The following is a 14,218-nucleotide window of genomic DNA, read 5'->3' on the forward strand; positions in this document are numbered from 1 at the left end:
AAGATTGAAGGCAGGGAGAAAAGGGGACAACAGAGGATGAGATGGTTGAATGGCATCACTGACTCAATGAACATGAGTTTGAACAAGCTCCAGAAGTTGGTGATGGACCGGGAAGCCTAGCATGCTGCAGTGCATGGGGTCACAGAGTCAGACGTGACTGAGCGACTGAACTGAACTGAACTGAAGACTTGAGAGTTTTGTCATCTCACTGAAGAATTATTTTAAGTCCTATTGTTGTTTAGTCACTAAGTCGTTTCTGACTCTTTTGAGACTCCATGTAGCCCACTAGGCTCCTCTGTTCACAATACTGGAGGGTTGCCATTTCCTCCTTCAGAGGATCTTCGCGACCCAGGGATCAAGCCAGCATCTCCTGCACTGCCAGGTGGATTCTTTACCGCTAAGCCACCAGGTTCCCATAAGCTGCCGTAATTCTAAGAATTGGTCTCAAGGAAATTGAAACCAAGCAACCCTGGATCTGAAGATTAATCATACTTAAAACAATCAACATGATGCTGGTCAGACCACGGATGACCGATTTCAAGATGACTGTCAGAGCTGACTTGCTATTTCTGCATGTAGCTCCCTCCCTCTTGCCCCTTGATTTTCGGGGCAGATGGAGAGTCAGCCTTTGAACAACAGTCTACCCTCCCCTCAGTTGCTAGTGTCTAAAATAAAGCAAACTTTCCTTTTCACTAAATGGCCTCTTGTTGGCTTTTGAGCAGTGAAGAGCCAAACTCCACTCTCCATTACAATACAGACTTGATGGAAGAAAACATTAATACCACTTACCTAGCATCTGATCTGTTGCCACAAAGAAGAGCATATCTTTCTCCTTCCAAATAATAAAAGTTTTCTGTTTCTAGAAAAATAGGAAAGACATGATATTTTGTATTTAATTTTGAGTGAACAGCATATCTAAAACCCAATTACATCTGTTCAGATGGACACCCTTCTCTACAGTAAGAAGGAAGGAGTTTGTAGCCTACCATTTTCTCTCAATCTATAAAGCTTTGGTCATATTTATTTATTTTTGAAATGATAAAATTTGTGAGTTTTAACAATTCCAAACTTAGGTTTCCCTGACATAACTGTCTGAAGACGTGGAACTTTATCATCCTGATAAAGGAAACTGATCCAAATTAGTACCTGAGCATAGTTAAATATTTACATGAAGATTGTTCTGAAGTTGAATTTGTTCTGAAATTGAAGGTGCAATATTTCTGTGAAGAATGCTTTTTGATATAGATGGCAAGGGATTCTTACCTCGAATATAATATGGGTTTCCAGTTCTATTATTCAGCATGTCAGTTTCATTTTCTTGGGGCCATCGCAAACATTTATGCTTCAGATTGCCCATGAAGAGCCCCATCCCAATTAGAGAAAATACACTCAGAAAAAAGACAGTTAGGATAATGACTACAGTGAGTTTCTTCAAACAATGGATGAGTATCGCTACAAAAGACTTCATTCCTGAAAAGAGAAAGGTTTGTTTTTGGTAAAATAAAATACCTTAGTAAAGCAGCATTAGCAAACTTCTCCCATGGCGAATGCAGATGCCATTGAAATCAATAGCTTTGTGTTTTATAATTTCATTTATCATTACCTAGATCTGATAAATAAAATAAATAACACGCTAAACTTTGAGATTTATGTATTATTGCTAATTTATTACATCTGGCAATAATTCAGAGATACTTTAGTACTTTTACTTGTTTGTTTCTTTGTACTACATAAAGAACAGGCCTCCTCTCTTGGTTACTATTTTTCATACTAATTACCATTATTTATAAGCACAAGTAAAGGCACTGAGTTATAAATCAACATCAGTTGCAAATGTTGTTGAAAAAAGAAATAGTTTGAAATGCAGTATTCTATACATTCTAAAGGAGATCAGTCCTGGGTGTTCTTTGGAAGGAATGATGCTAAAGCTGAAACTCCAGTACTTTGGCCACCTCTAGTGAAGAGTTGACTCATTGGAAAAGACTCTGATGCTGGGAGGGATTGGGGGCAGGAGGAGAAGGGGATGACAGAGGATGAGATGACTGGATGGCATCACCGACTTGATGGACGTGAGTTTGAGTGAACTCTGGGAGTTGGTGATGGACAGGGAGGCTTGGCGTGCTGCAATTCATGGGGTCGCAAAGAATCAGACACGACTGAGCGACTGAACTGAACTGAACTGATACGTTTTTATCATCTTTTGATGAACTCAATCTTTGAAGCTTATTAAATAAAACATGAAAAAATTTTATGAATAGAAATGGAATAACATACAACTGTAATTATATATCACTGTATTTATACCAGAATACTTGTTAATTAAGAATTCAACTTCAATGTTAGTTTTATTTATGGACACTCATTTTTCTAACTATTAAATAATACATGCTCAATTCTGAAAATATAGAAAGCAAGAAAAAATAGCAAACACTCCATAATTACACTTCATAGATGAAACTACCTTAACTCTTCTTTCCTCCAATAATGGATGAAAATATACCAACTCCATGATGAGCAAGTTACCAACAGTTTAATGTTTTTCTTTAATTATTTTTAAGAGAGTATAAATATACTTATTTCATACATCATTGTGAGAATTGAAAATCTATTTTTAAAAAAATGACATCCTCAGATGATTATATTTCTTGAGTTTAATAGAAAAGTTGTTAGAAAAGAATGTCCCCAAATAAAACTAACTTTAAAATACTTGGGTGCAATCTCAAAAACAACAGAATGATCTCTATTTGTTTCCAAAGCAAACCATTCAATATCACGGTAATCCAAGTCTATTCCACAACCACTAAAGTTGAAGAAGCTGAAGTTGAATGGTTCTGTGATGACCTAGAAGACCATCTAGAACTAACACCAAAAAAAGATGTCCTTTTCATCGTAGGGGACTGGAAAGCAAAAGTAGGAAGTCAAGAGATATCTGGAGTAATAGGCAAGTTTGACCTTGGAGTAGAAAATGAAGAAAGGCAAAGGATAACAGAGTTTTGCCAAGAGAACACACTGATCATAGCAAACACCCTCTTCCAACAACACAAGAGATGACTCTACACATGGACACCACGAGATGGTCAACACCAAAATCAGATTGATTATATTCTTCACGGCCAAATATGGAGACTATACAGTCAGCTAACAGACTGGTTCCAAATTGGGAAAGGAGTAGGTTAAGGCCGAATAGTGTCACCCTGCTTATTTAACTTATATGCAGAGTACATCATGCAAAATGCTGGGCTGGATGAAGCACAAGCTGGAATCAAGACTGCTGAGAGAAATATCAATAACCTCTGATATGAGGCAGATAGCACCCTTACAGCAGAAAGTGAAAATAAACTAGAGTCTCTTGATAAAAATGAAAGAGGAGAGTGAAAAAAACTGGCTTAAAACTCAGCACTCAAAAAACTAAGATCATGGCATCCAGTCCCATCACTTCATAGCAAATAGAAGAGGAAACAATGGAAACAGTGAGAGACTTTATTTGGGGGGGCTCCAAAATCACTGCAGACGCTGACTGCAGCCATGAAATGAAAAGATGCTTGCTCCTTGGAAGAAAAGCTATGAGCAACCTAGACAACATATCAAGAAGCAGAGAAATTACTAGCCCACAAAGGTTTGTCTAGTCAAAGCTATGGTTTTTCCCGTAGTTATGTATAGATGTGAGAGTTGGACCATAAAGAAGGCTGAGTGCTGAAGAATTGATGTTCTTGAACTTGTGGTGTTGGAGAAGACTCTTGAGAGTCACTTGGATTCCAAGGAGATCAAACCAGTCAATCCTAAAGAAAATCAGCCCCGAATATTCACTGGAAGGACTGATGCTGAAGCTGAAGCTGAAATACTTTGGACATGTGATGCAAAGAACGGACTTGTTGGAAAGAACCCTGATGCTGGGAAAGACTGAAAGCAGGAGGAGAAAGGGACGGTAGAGGATGAGATGGTTGGATGGCATCACGGAAGCGATGGACAGGAGTTTGAACAAGCTCTGGGAGTAGGTCATGGACAGTGAAGCCTGGCATACTACAGTCCATTGATCACAAAGAGTCAGACATGACTGAGTGACTGAACTGACTGAAAGTTACTCCTGTGATTAAAGAAATGTAATACCTAGAATAAATATATAATTTTAATTGCTATCATCCTGAAATACATATTTATAGCTACTTTTGCTACTTGGAATTATATTATGAATTGTTTTGCTATATGCAAGTCTTTTAAAAGTATTACATTAAAAATGGAATTTCTGTGTCACGGTATATGAGATATTTAAGTATTAATTCATATGTTCAAATTTTTTAAAGAAATTTTGAACCAATGCATAAACCAAGACTATAAATATATAGTAATGCCTTTACTAAAGGTAGGACATTTTAAAAAATATCATTGCCAATTTATTAGAAGAAAGATGGGATATTTTAATTTGATATTATTGCCGTGATCACCATAAAAATCTTTTGAAATATGTGTCTTTACACTGTGTATTTTTTATTTGGTCACTGTCATGAGTCCTGTGTATATTTTGTACTGAAAAAAAATTTTCACATTGTTTTGTTGAAATTGTCTTTAGGAATGGAAATTCTTAAATATAAGTAAGAAGGTATGTGTGCATATAAACACAAACTCATGCAAATATTTTATTAATAATAGTGATATTATAGAATATATATAAATTAAAATATACTTACACATATATAAATACAAATATTGTTATTAATATTACTATGACATAAATATATTCTATACAGAATATATATAATCAAGCTTCTTATGGAGCTTTAATTTTAGTGTTAATATTTTAATCGAAGATAAAAACAAGTCACCATCACACTTTATAGACTCAAATTTGTTAATAATTTTCATTGCTATCTTCCATTCATTGCTATTTACCATTCAAAGCTCTGAACCATATGTCAATTTTGATTTTGATTTCCTGGTATAACTTTTTCCTTCTTTTTACTTTTAAACTTTCATTTTGTTTTAGTTTAGGTGTATCTTTTGTGGATTCTAACTTATTTCTGATTTAATTTTAAAGTATATTTCTTTAATTAATTAATTTTTAATTTTGGCTCTGCTTGGTCAATGGGTTTTCTCTAGTTATGGCGAGCAGGGAGCCACTCTCTAGCTGTGGCACGTGGGCTTAGTTGCCCAGTGCCGTCTAGGATCCTCCTGGACCAGGGATCGAACCCATGTCCCCTGCAGGGGGACATTGGCAGGCAGATTGTTAACCAGCACTCGGACCCCAAAGAAGCTCTAGTCTCTACATCTTGACAGACAATTTTAACTCAATTATATTCACTTTTATAAACTGGCTTACACTTTATGCCTTAGAGTACATTTTTAAGAGGAAAAAGGATTATTTTCATTCTCTTGAATAGCGTGTTTTCCTTTCTTCCTTGTTTTCATACACACTGTATAACCGCTATGTGCCTTGGTTGTTTTCTCCTTTGAAAATAAAAGAGCAATTCATACCAGCCTGTATGCTCCCAATTCTAGTTACTGTATTCTATTGGCTTTACCTGAATTCCTCTATAATCTTTGCCTCTAATTCTAAGATGAAGACGAAGGTGATACAACTTATGTTCCAGTGATTTGTGGGGAGCAGTTAAAGAACTAAGACTGTGGAAACTCCTGCAAGGACATTTCTCACTGTTGGCTTCTTCACTGCGCTTGGTGAAGCTACCATGCCATAGACCATTTTTATCAAATAGGTTTATTGAGATATAATTTATAAACCATACAGTTCACCTGTTTAATGTGTACTAGTCAATGTTTCAGTATATCCACAAGTGAAGTGAAGTCACTCAGCTGTGTCTGACTCTTTGCGACCCCCATGGACTATAGCCTACCAGGCTCCTGCGACCATGAGCTTTTCCAGGCAAGAATACTGGAGTGGGTTGCCATTTCCTTCTCCAGCTGATCTTTCCAACCCAGGGACTGAACCCGGGTCTTCCACATTGTAGGCAGACGCTTTACTGTCTGAGCCACCAGGGAAGTCATATCCACAAGGTTAGGCATCTATTATCACATTTCCCCAGTGTTTTCCCTCTTTTGCCCAGCCTGGACTCCAGGTACAGAGTATGCATGTATCTGGACATCTTCATGATGTTCCAGTGGACGAATGTTGCTTGCAGATCTTATTTTTGGTGTTATCACACTAGCTCGTGGGTTTATTCATTCAACTATTTGATAAAACCTCTGACTCATAACAGCCAAAAGGAAAAAAAAAAAAAACCTGAGTGAAGTTTTCCTATCTTATTGTTTTTATTCATTCTGAACAACAAATCAGAAGGTATTAGCAGGCTTCCCTAAGACATATTCAGGAATGGGATGTGTAAATTACTCCTCAGCATCTTCCATCAATGTGGTCATGGCTGTACATTATTTAACAGACCCTTCTTGAATGTTGTGGCATGTGGAATACATCCTATCCAAGCACTGGGAGTAAAAGGGTACTTATTTTATATAACTTTGTTCATTTCAACTGGCTTTTAGATTCAATGAGGAAAAGAAGAGGATGGATTAGAAAAAACTGTCTGGACTGCTAATTCATTCAGAAGTCTAAGGACAATTTTAGTATTTCATATTTAAGACATAAAATTAAAGTTAAAAAATAGAGAAGTAACTTATTTTGATTGAGCTCTACATTTTGTTATCATAAGCATTGAAACCACTTCAAATAAGTAACAAATGTGGTATTTTTTTCCTTTCCATTCCAGGAGTGACAAATAAATTTGATATTTGATCTTATATTCATTTATTTCAAAGATGAAACATTGTTTAACTTAACATTTCTCCAAGCAATGGCAGGGCTGTTCAAAAAAATACATGGAAGTACATAAAACAAAATGAAGACAAAGAACTCGATGCTTTTTCTTACCTTGGTTTAAAGGAATAATTTTCAAAATTCTCAAATTTCTCACAATTCTAAATACGGAAATGAAATTTAGAGGTGAATATCTCGAAATATGCCTGTGGAATTAAATTAAAGTCGTTTAGAAATCATATTGAGTTTACGTTACTGACATTTGGCTTTTTATAATATTTGAAGCTTGTTTCTAAAACCAGACATCCAAATGTTCACTTGCTTTCTTTATTGCATTTTGCAAATAGGTTTATTATTGATTGGAAGGGAAAGATTTCTACAGTGCAAGGTAATCAAGTAAACATTAATCTACAAATTATGAGAGTTTATAAAGCTTGACACTTTGAGTAGTCAAAATTTCATCAAATACTCTATATTATGTTCATATTTTGCAATCTTAATTGGTTTGAAAATGTAGTTAAAATAAGAAAATACATAGCTTTTGAAAGGAATAAGATTTATTTTAAGTGTTTAAACTCCTGGTGCTGATAATGATGGTGATGGTGATGATGATGACGGTGGTGATGGTAGCAGAAGTCAAAGTGTATGTTGGTTAAGGACACAGTCTCTAGAGCCAGCCTGCTGGTCTAGAAATATAGGCTCTACTATCGACTAGTTGTGTGATATGAAAAAATTACTTGACTATTTTGCCTCAGTTTCCTCAAATGTAAAAAGTAAGGATAAGGGTACTTTCTAATTCTGAGGACTTGGGGGAGATTAAATTAGTTAATCAATGTATAGTTCATAGCAAAGCACCTTCACATACTGAGAGCCCTTAGTTGCATTAGCCAAGTTTTAGCTAATAGCAATGGCAAGAAAAGAAATAATACCAGTGATAGCAGAAGTAGTGATAATAATTTCAATGATATTAGCTACTATTTTTTGACTGCTCACAACATGGAAGAAACTAATCTGTTCTTTATAAAGGTTATTTCTTTAAAAAAAATTGACACTAACTCTACAAATAGAGTATTACTTTAAATTATTTTTAACAGGAGTTTGATGCCTGCGACAATTTCTTTAGCCATAAAATAGAGTTCATTAAATAGAAGGATTGAAAAAAATTAATACACGTCAATTATTAGAATTCAATGTATCAGTCTAGAAAAATGTGCATGTATATAAAATACCTTATTCTGATAATTAGAATATTTACTATTCTTAAGCAAGATAGATTAACAGAATCAAATATGCTGGAATCCTCTCCTAAGTCTCCAGGATATTTTCTGGTCACGAACACAATTATCTCGAATGCAAAAAATTCAACCTCTATTGTTTTTGCTTCAGGTAGAAAACAGAGATAATATCCCATTCCTTTAATTTTCAGTGCATAGTCAGGATTAGTTCAGTTGGAGCTGCCTAAGAGAACTCACTATGTCTATGATTTATGAATTGTTCTGTACTCACAGAATTTTACAGGCAGAAAATTCTGTCAACCTCAGTGTTTCTTTACGAAAAGCATTTTCTTAGCAAGCAAACATTATGATGTTTCCAACTTAAAAGGAGTACTCACTCAAATAAAGTTACACTGAAATCAAGCCAGTTCCATGAATCACCAAAGAAATAAAAAGGTCCTGCCCAGATGCCTCTTGCAATGAGTTTTACAAGTATTTCAAATGTATAAATTCCAAGCAAAGTATTCCTGCAGAAAAAATTTCACATAATTTTCATATGACTTTTCATATTAAAAATGAAACCAATATATCATAATTCTGAAATATATGTCTATGATAATTATTTGACAATCAATGAACCAACTAGACAACCATAGGATAGGGCTTTAGTCAGGGCTTCCTGAGTCTTACAACATTAACCATGAAATTTGGCTATCAGTTTTTTTCAACAAATTTTAGCTCAGGGTTATGTTTATATATATTTAAGTAAAGACCAAATACAAAATATCAAATTTATCCCACATTGGGAGTCCAGCAATAAGTAACTGAAATGTAGGCAAGTATGAAAGAACTTATTATCTACATATACAAAAATTTTTACAGTGAATCAGTATGATACATATTTACCTTCCAAAGTTAACTAATTTTAAGAATAGAAACCTTGAGGGGTGGCATCAAGAAGGTCTTCTTCCCTAGAAAATGTAATGGGCCTTTCCATTTTTGTATTCTAATGCAAGGTAAGCTACTCATACCCCTCAGGAAACAGGAGTAGAACAGAAAGGAATAAAAAGATAGACAGGATAAACATTATCTGAGTTTGAAACAAATCTAGTGTGGGACTGCAATAGTAAAGAAAATCTGAAGCACTGAAATATATCAATCATTAGAATAAAAATAAAGCCTCACTTACATGATGCCACAGACATAAACACATATATAGCTAAAGGCTCAAGCATCTATATCTTGTTAACCTAACGTGCTGGGAAATAGAAGAATTTAAAATCCAATTAAGAGTAATGATGGGAAGAAAAGCATTAAAATTAACAACATGTGTATATATTTTATTCAGAAAATTCATCAATTGTGGAATATGTATAAGTATTATATTAAGTACAATGTATATTACATGTAAATTATCAATATTAATTTGTACCATGTCATAATATGTAGTATATAATGTACTATAACACAATGTATTAAATATAAAATATAATCACATATGCAATTATACATAATCAAATTATATAACTTACTGAAATGCTGGCCCCCATTTTGGACAATGAGTCATAGACATAAATATGCAGTCAGTCAGGACGCTAACCAAAATGAATAGTCGGAAAAAGGTAAGTTACAGTCAAGGAACAATAGTAATAAAAATAATGTTTAAAATACATTTCTATAATCTGTTTATATGTATGTACACACATGAGATCACATAGTTTCTTAAGTTTCAAAAAATGTACTATTTATATTGAAAAGCAATGAGGATTAAGATTTGCTATCACTACTTGTATACACTAGAAAATACATTTTAAATGTACTTTCAAATATGGAACACATTGGAATTATAACCAAGATTTCAGTTTGACATAAAATGATATGTTAATTAAAAAGAGAAAAAGACTGCAGCAATATTTGAATAGAATAATTGCATTTGATGTTAGTACAGTTTAAAACCAACAGAAAAGGATATGGATGTACCAAAATCTTAATGGTTGCTCTTCTAATTGAATTGAAAGGAGACAATGTACACCAGGTAGCATTGAATCTGAATATTGTTCTCTTTTTATTTAATACTATGAAAGTCTATAAGAAGAAAAAATGAAAGTCAAGTGAAATTAGAACTGAGATTTATGATTTTATCAATTATGCAACATTTTCCAATGACCATTTCAGTCATGAAGTCTAACATTTATACTTAAATTTTGATATCCATTTACAGATTAAGTCAAATGGAAAGGTTTTTAAACTAGTTTTATTCATATTTAGGCTTATCTACCACATATTTTTTGCCAGTGTTCTACCTAAGAAAATAATTTGCCACACACCAATCCTTAAGTTTTCCTGCAGAATTGATGAAATAGAAAGAAATCTAAAGCTTGATGGCTCAAGAGTATCCACTTTAACATGTTAAAATTCAATCAATGTAAAATAAGTTAATTTTATTTTGAAGAAAATAAGGTATGAGACTGCAGTAGTAAAAGTGACCCACCCAATGCATGCAAACTCATCTTAGTCATCAGTAATTTTCTATGGTATATAACCATGCTTGTATGTTATCACTGACATAAATTTATTTAACACAAAAATTTATATCATGTAAAACTAATCTGTTGGTATATTGAACTATTAACCCCCCCAAAAAAGGAAAATCAGAAACATCTTAAAAAGCACTTATATATATATATGTGTGTGTGTGTGTGTGTGTGTATGTGAAGATATATGTGTGTAAAATACAGATACACATAATATATGTATGTATGTGTATATATAAACACGCAGAATTATATACACACACATATATGCACTTTTGTTATACATACATATCCATTTAGAAAATTCATTCATGTGCTGTATGTATAACCATATCATACATTGCTGTTGTTGTTGTTTAGTCCTAAATCCCATCTGACTCTTTTGCAACCCCATGGACTATAGCCCTGCCTGGCTCCTTTGTCCATGGAATTTCCCAGGCTAGAATACTGGAGTTGGTTGCTATTTCCTTCTCCAAGGGATCTTCCTGACCCAATGACTGAATCCATGCACTATCAGGGAAGCCCTCATACTACACATTGCAAACATTATATAGACTACAATATAATAACATTATATAATGTATAGCATAAAAGACATATAAGGATATTGGAATCTTTTTAATATATACATTTATACTGTAAAATGTCAACATGCTTCCACCATGCAAAGTATTTGAAAGAGTTGTGATTAACAGAATGATCTCTTTGCCTTCCATCCAGCATGCACGCTAAGTCCCTTCAGTCATGTCTGACTCTGCAACTTTATGGACTGTAACCCGCCAGGCTCCTCTGTCTTGGGATTCTCCAGGTAAGAATACTGGAGTGGAAGGTTGCCATGCCTTCCTCCTGGGGATCCTCCTTATCCAGGGATCGAACTCGCATCTCTTACATCTCCTGCATTGACAGGTGGGGTCTTCACCCCTTGTGGCACCTGGGACTGATTCATTTTCTTTTCACTCATTTGGTAAAAGTATTGAATTCACTACAATATCAAAGAATATCAAATTACATTTGTCAAAAATGGGGTTAATTCTTACCTTCCCCAAGTTTGACCTTTTTTAATAATTACTTCATTTTTGTCAGAAGCTTTCAAGCTCAGAACCTTTGCATTATTAAACAGTCTTCAAATCCTGCTGTTTCTTCTCAAGTGTGTTACCTCTGTCTCCAAGGCACTCTTAGAATCCAGACTTCTGGACTTCAGGCCTGGATTAGTCTCTCTCCTATTTCATCTTCCTGATTCTATCACTACCATGAAATAGTAATGTACAGGTCTCTAGATTAATCTTATTTAAACACTGCATTGATCATATCAGTACTTTGGCCATCACATTAAAGCCATGTTGTTGTCTCCATTATCTCATCTTATTTCCCACAATTTACAACAACTACAGGGTTCCAGTTCTATCATCTGCCCATCTCTTCCTTATTTCAGAATTAATCTCTGCTCTTGCCTGTTCATAGAAGACTTTTGCCTTATAAAAACTGAAGTGTTCATGAAGCTGTAATTCAAGATTATTCCAGCTTTGTCAGTCCACACAGATCTGTCTTTTCTAACATAATTGTTTTTATTTTTATCATTTTGTGCTTCTTGCTGAATTGTCAAATATTTAGTAATTTTCTCAGATCATTCTGGGAACAAGATAGGATGTGACTGTATGAGTGAATAAAATTTAAGAATGAAATATAGCTTGGTTTTACTTCCCTAACTACTGAGTAAGCACATCAAGTTGAACAGTTGAAACTGGTGTACATATAATTGAAATTTTATATTATAGTTATTTTAAAATCAATACCCTTAAGTAGCCAACCATCATGCTCCCATAAAATGAAACATTAAGGTATGCCAGTATAGCTTATTACATACAAAGTACAGTTATCCCAAACAAACTAATCTACCAGGCAAATAATCAGTTTTGACAAAAATCTCAAATATGTGTGAAATTTCTTGTCTAGTTTTCTGTAACTTAAAATTACCTCTTCACTTATTCTTCTGTCTTTTCTCATTCTTTCTCAATTACAGTTTTTTGTATGTCTGGAAAATGAATAAAAATATAGTCACAGTAAACTTAATTAATCCTTACCCTTTTATTAGTGTAGTATGGGTCCACATCTTCCAATGGCTCTGACACCATTGCTTGAGGAAGATTTCCATAAACGAATGGAAGCTCTTTTCCAACTTCCAAGTCACAGTTCGGCTTTAAATCTTCTTTGTCTTCCTCACTGGGCTTTTTAGCACTATGCTGTTCCATAACTTCAAGAGACTCTCTGGTGAAAGGGACCAGGCTCTTAGGTTCTGGGGAAGCCATTTTCAATTTTGCCCCTACAAGAAAAGTATTTTCTTCATTTCTATATAAGATCTGGATATAATAAAGAAAAAAAATTAAAGTACAAAAGGCTAGGGTATGAATGAAAGAGAATGGCAAACAATGCACTCAATGAAAAGTCCTGCATGTAAGAGAAATCTGAGTTACTAAGCTTGGTTTTGTTTCCTTTAATATTAGGACTTCCCTGGTGGCTCAGACGGTAAAGTGTCCTGCTTACAAGGCGGGAGACCCGAGTTCGATCTCTGGGTCGGGAAGATCCTCTGGAGAAGGAAATGGAAACCCATTCCAGTACTCTTGCCTGGAAAATCCCATGGACAGAGGAGCGTGGTGGGCTACAGTCCACTGGGTTGCAAAGAGTCGGACACGACTGAGTTAAACTTGGTTTTGTTTCCCTTAATATTAGACTTAATTTGTAATTTCATCAATAACTCATTCTATTTCATTTACTCATCCATTGAATCCTCTTTCTTCTGCTGAAATCTGCCTTTCAGTTTCTCCCCTGTAATGAAAAAGTTCTAAAGTGGCTACAGATTGTTGGAAGACCAAACCCAGTCATTTCACCCTCAGCTGTATTTAGTCACTGACTAGACTTTCCTCCTCTAAACTCAATTTTCACTGGCTCTGTGACCCACTCTTCCATAGCTCTTCCTACAGTTCTGATCACTTCCTTTGACTTAGTTTTTCCCCCAAAATTTCAACTTTGATATCCTTTAAAGTTTTGCTTTTCCCCTTTTTACCTCATCTTTTTGGTAAATACATAGGCAAACACAGACTTTTAACTACTATAAATAGGTATTCACCAAGTACATTTCCCAAAACACTCCCTTCCCTCAGTCATCTGCATGTCAATCCACTAATGACAGCAATTTAACAAGTAAAAACAAAATTTGTTGTTTTTTCCTAAGACAAAACCACTCTTTAACCTAACAGTCATTGTGAAATTACATATAAACTCATTACTCTGAAAATTACTCAAAATGTTTTTCTTTGTCACTAACTCCTTAGAAAAAAATAATTTTCTTACAATAGTTTTCCATCAGCTATTTAAATATTATTCATTGTTCATACACCTACATCAAGGTAGCCATCTTTGTAATTCTATCTCTGGATTGTGCTGGGGTCCAGCCCTGGTGGATCCAGGGAATTTGAAGCGGGGATGGCGTTGGCGAGGAAAAAACTTACTTATTTATAAATATAAGATTAGATTAAGAAGAAATAGTGTAGCAGGAAAATTAAGTGGAGAAAAGAGGCTGAATAACTTGGTTTAAGTGGAAAGCCAATAAAGTTCCAGACAAGGAGCTTGCACCATCTACGTTAGGCCACTGGCGTCCTCTTCAATAGCGGCGGGTGCCCCACCTTGGGTTCCCTCTTGTGTGGATCTTA

At 34.7% G+C, this 14,218-nt stretch overlaps 1 protein-coding gene across 1 annotated transcript in view; it reads right to left on the minus strand.

Moving 5' to 3' along the window:
* Positions 1-14,218, minus strand: part of SCN7A (sodium voltage-gated channel alpha subunit 7) — an 82,023-nt gene that overhangs the window by 47,852 nt on the left and 19,953 nt on the right. Inside the window, exons 2-8 of the mRNA XM_013969206.2 lie at positions 12,593-12,831; positions 9,950-10,062; positions 9,510-9,599; positions 8,376-8,504; positions 6,878-6,969; positions 1,264-1,470; positions 790-859 (exon numbers count right to left, since the gene is read on the minus strand). Coding sequence (XP_013824660.2) covers positions 790-859; positions 1,264-1,470; positions 6,878-6,969; positions 8,376-8,504; positions 9,510-9,599; positions 9,950-10,062; positions 12,593-12,831 — 940 coding nt within the window. The remainder of the gene's footprint in view (positions 1-789; positions 860-1,263; positions 1,471-6,877; positions 6,970-8,375; positions 8,505-9,509; positions 9,600-9,949; positions 10,063-12,592; positions 12,832-14,218) is intronic.

Source organism: Capra hircus, chromosome 2, assembly GCF_001704415.2.
Source record: "Capra hircus breed San Clemente chromosome 2, ASM170441v1, whole genome shotgun sequence".
Classification (NCBI taxonomy): domain Eukaryota; kingdom Metazoa; phylum Chordata; class Mammalia; order Artiodactyla; family Bovidae; genus Capra; species Capra hircus.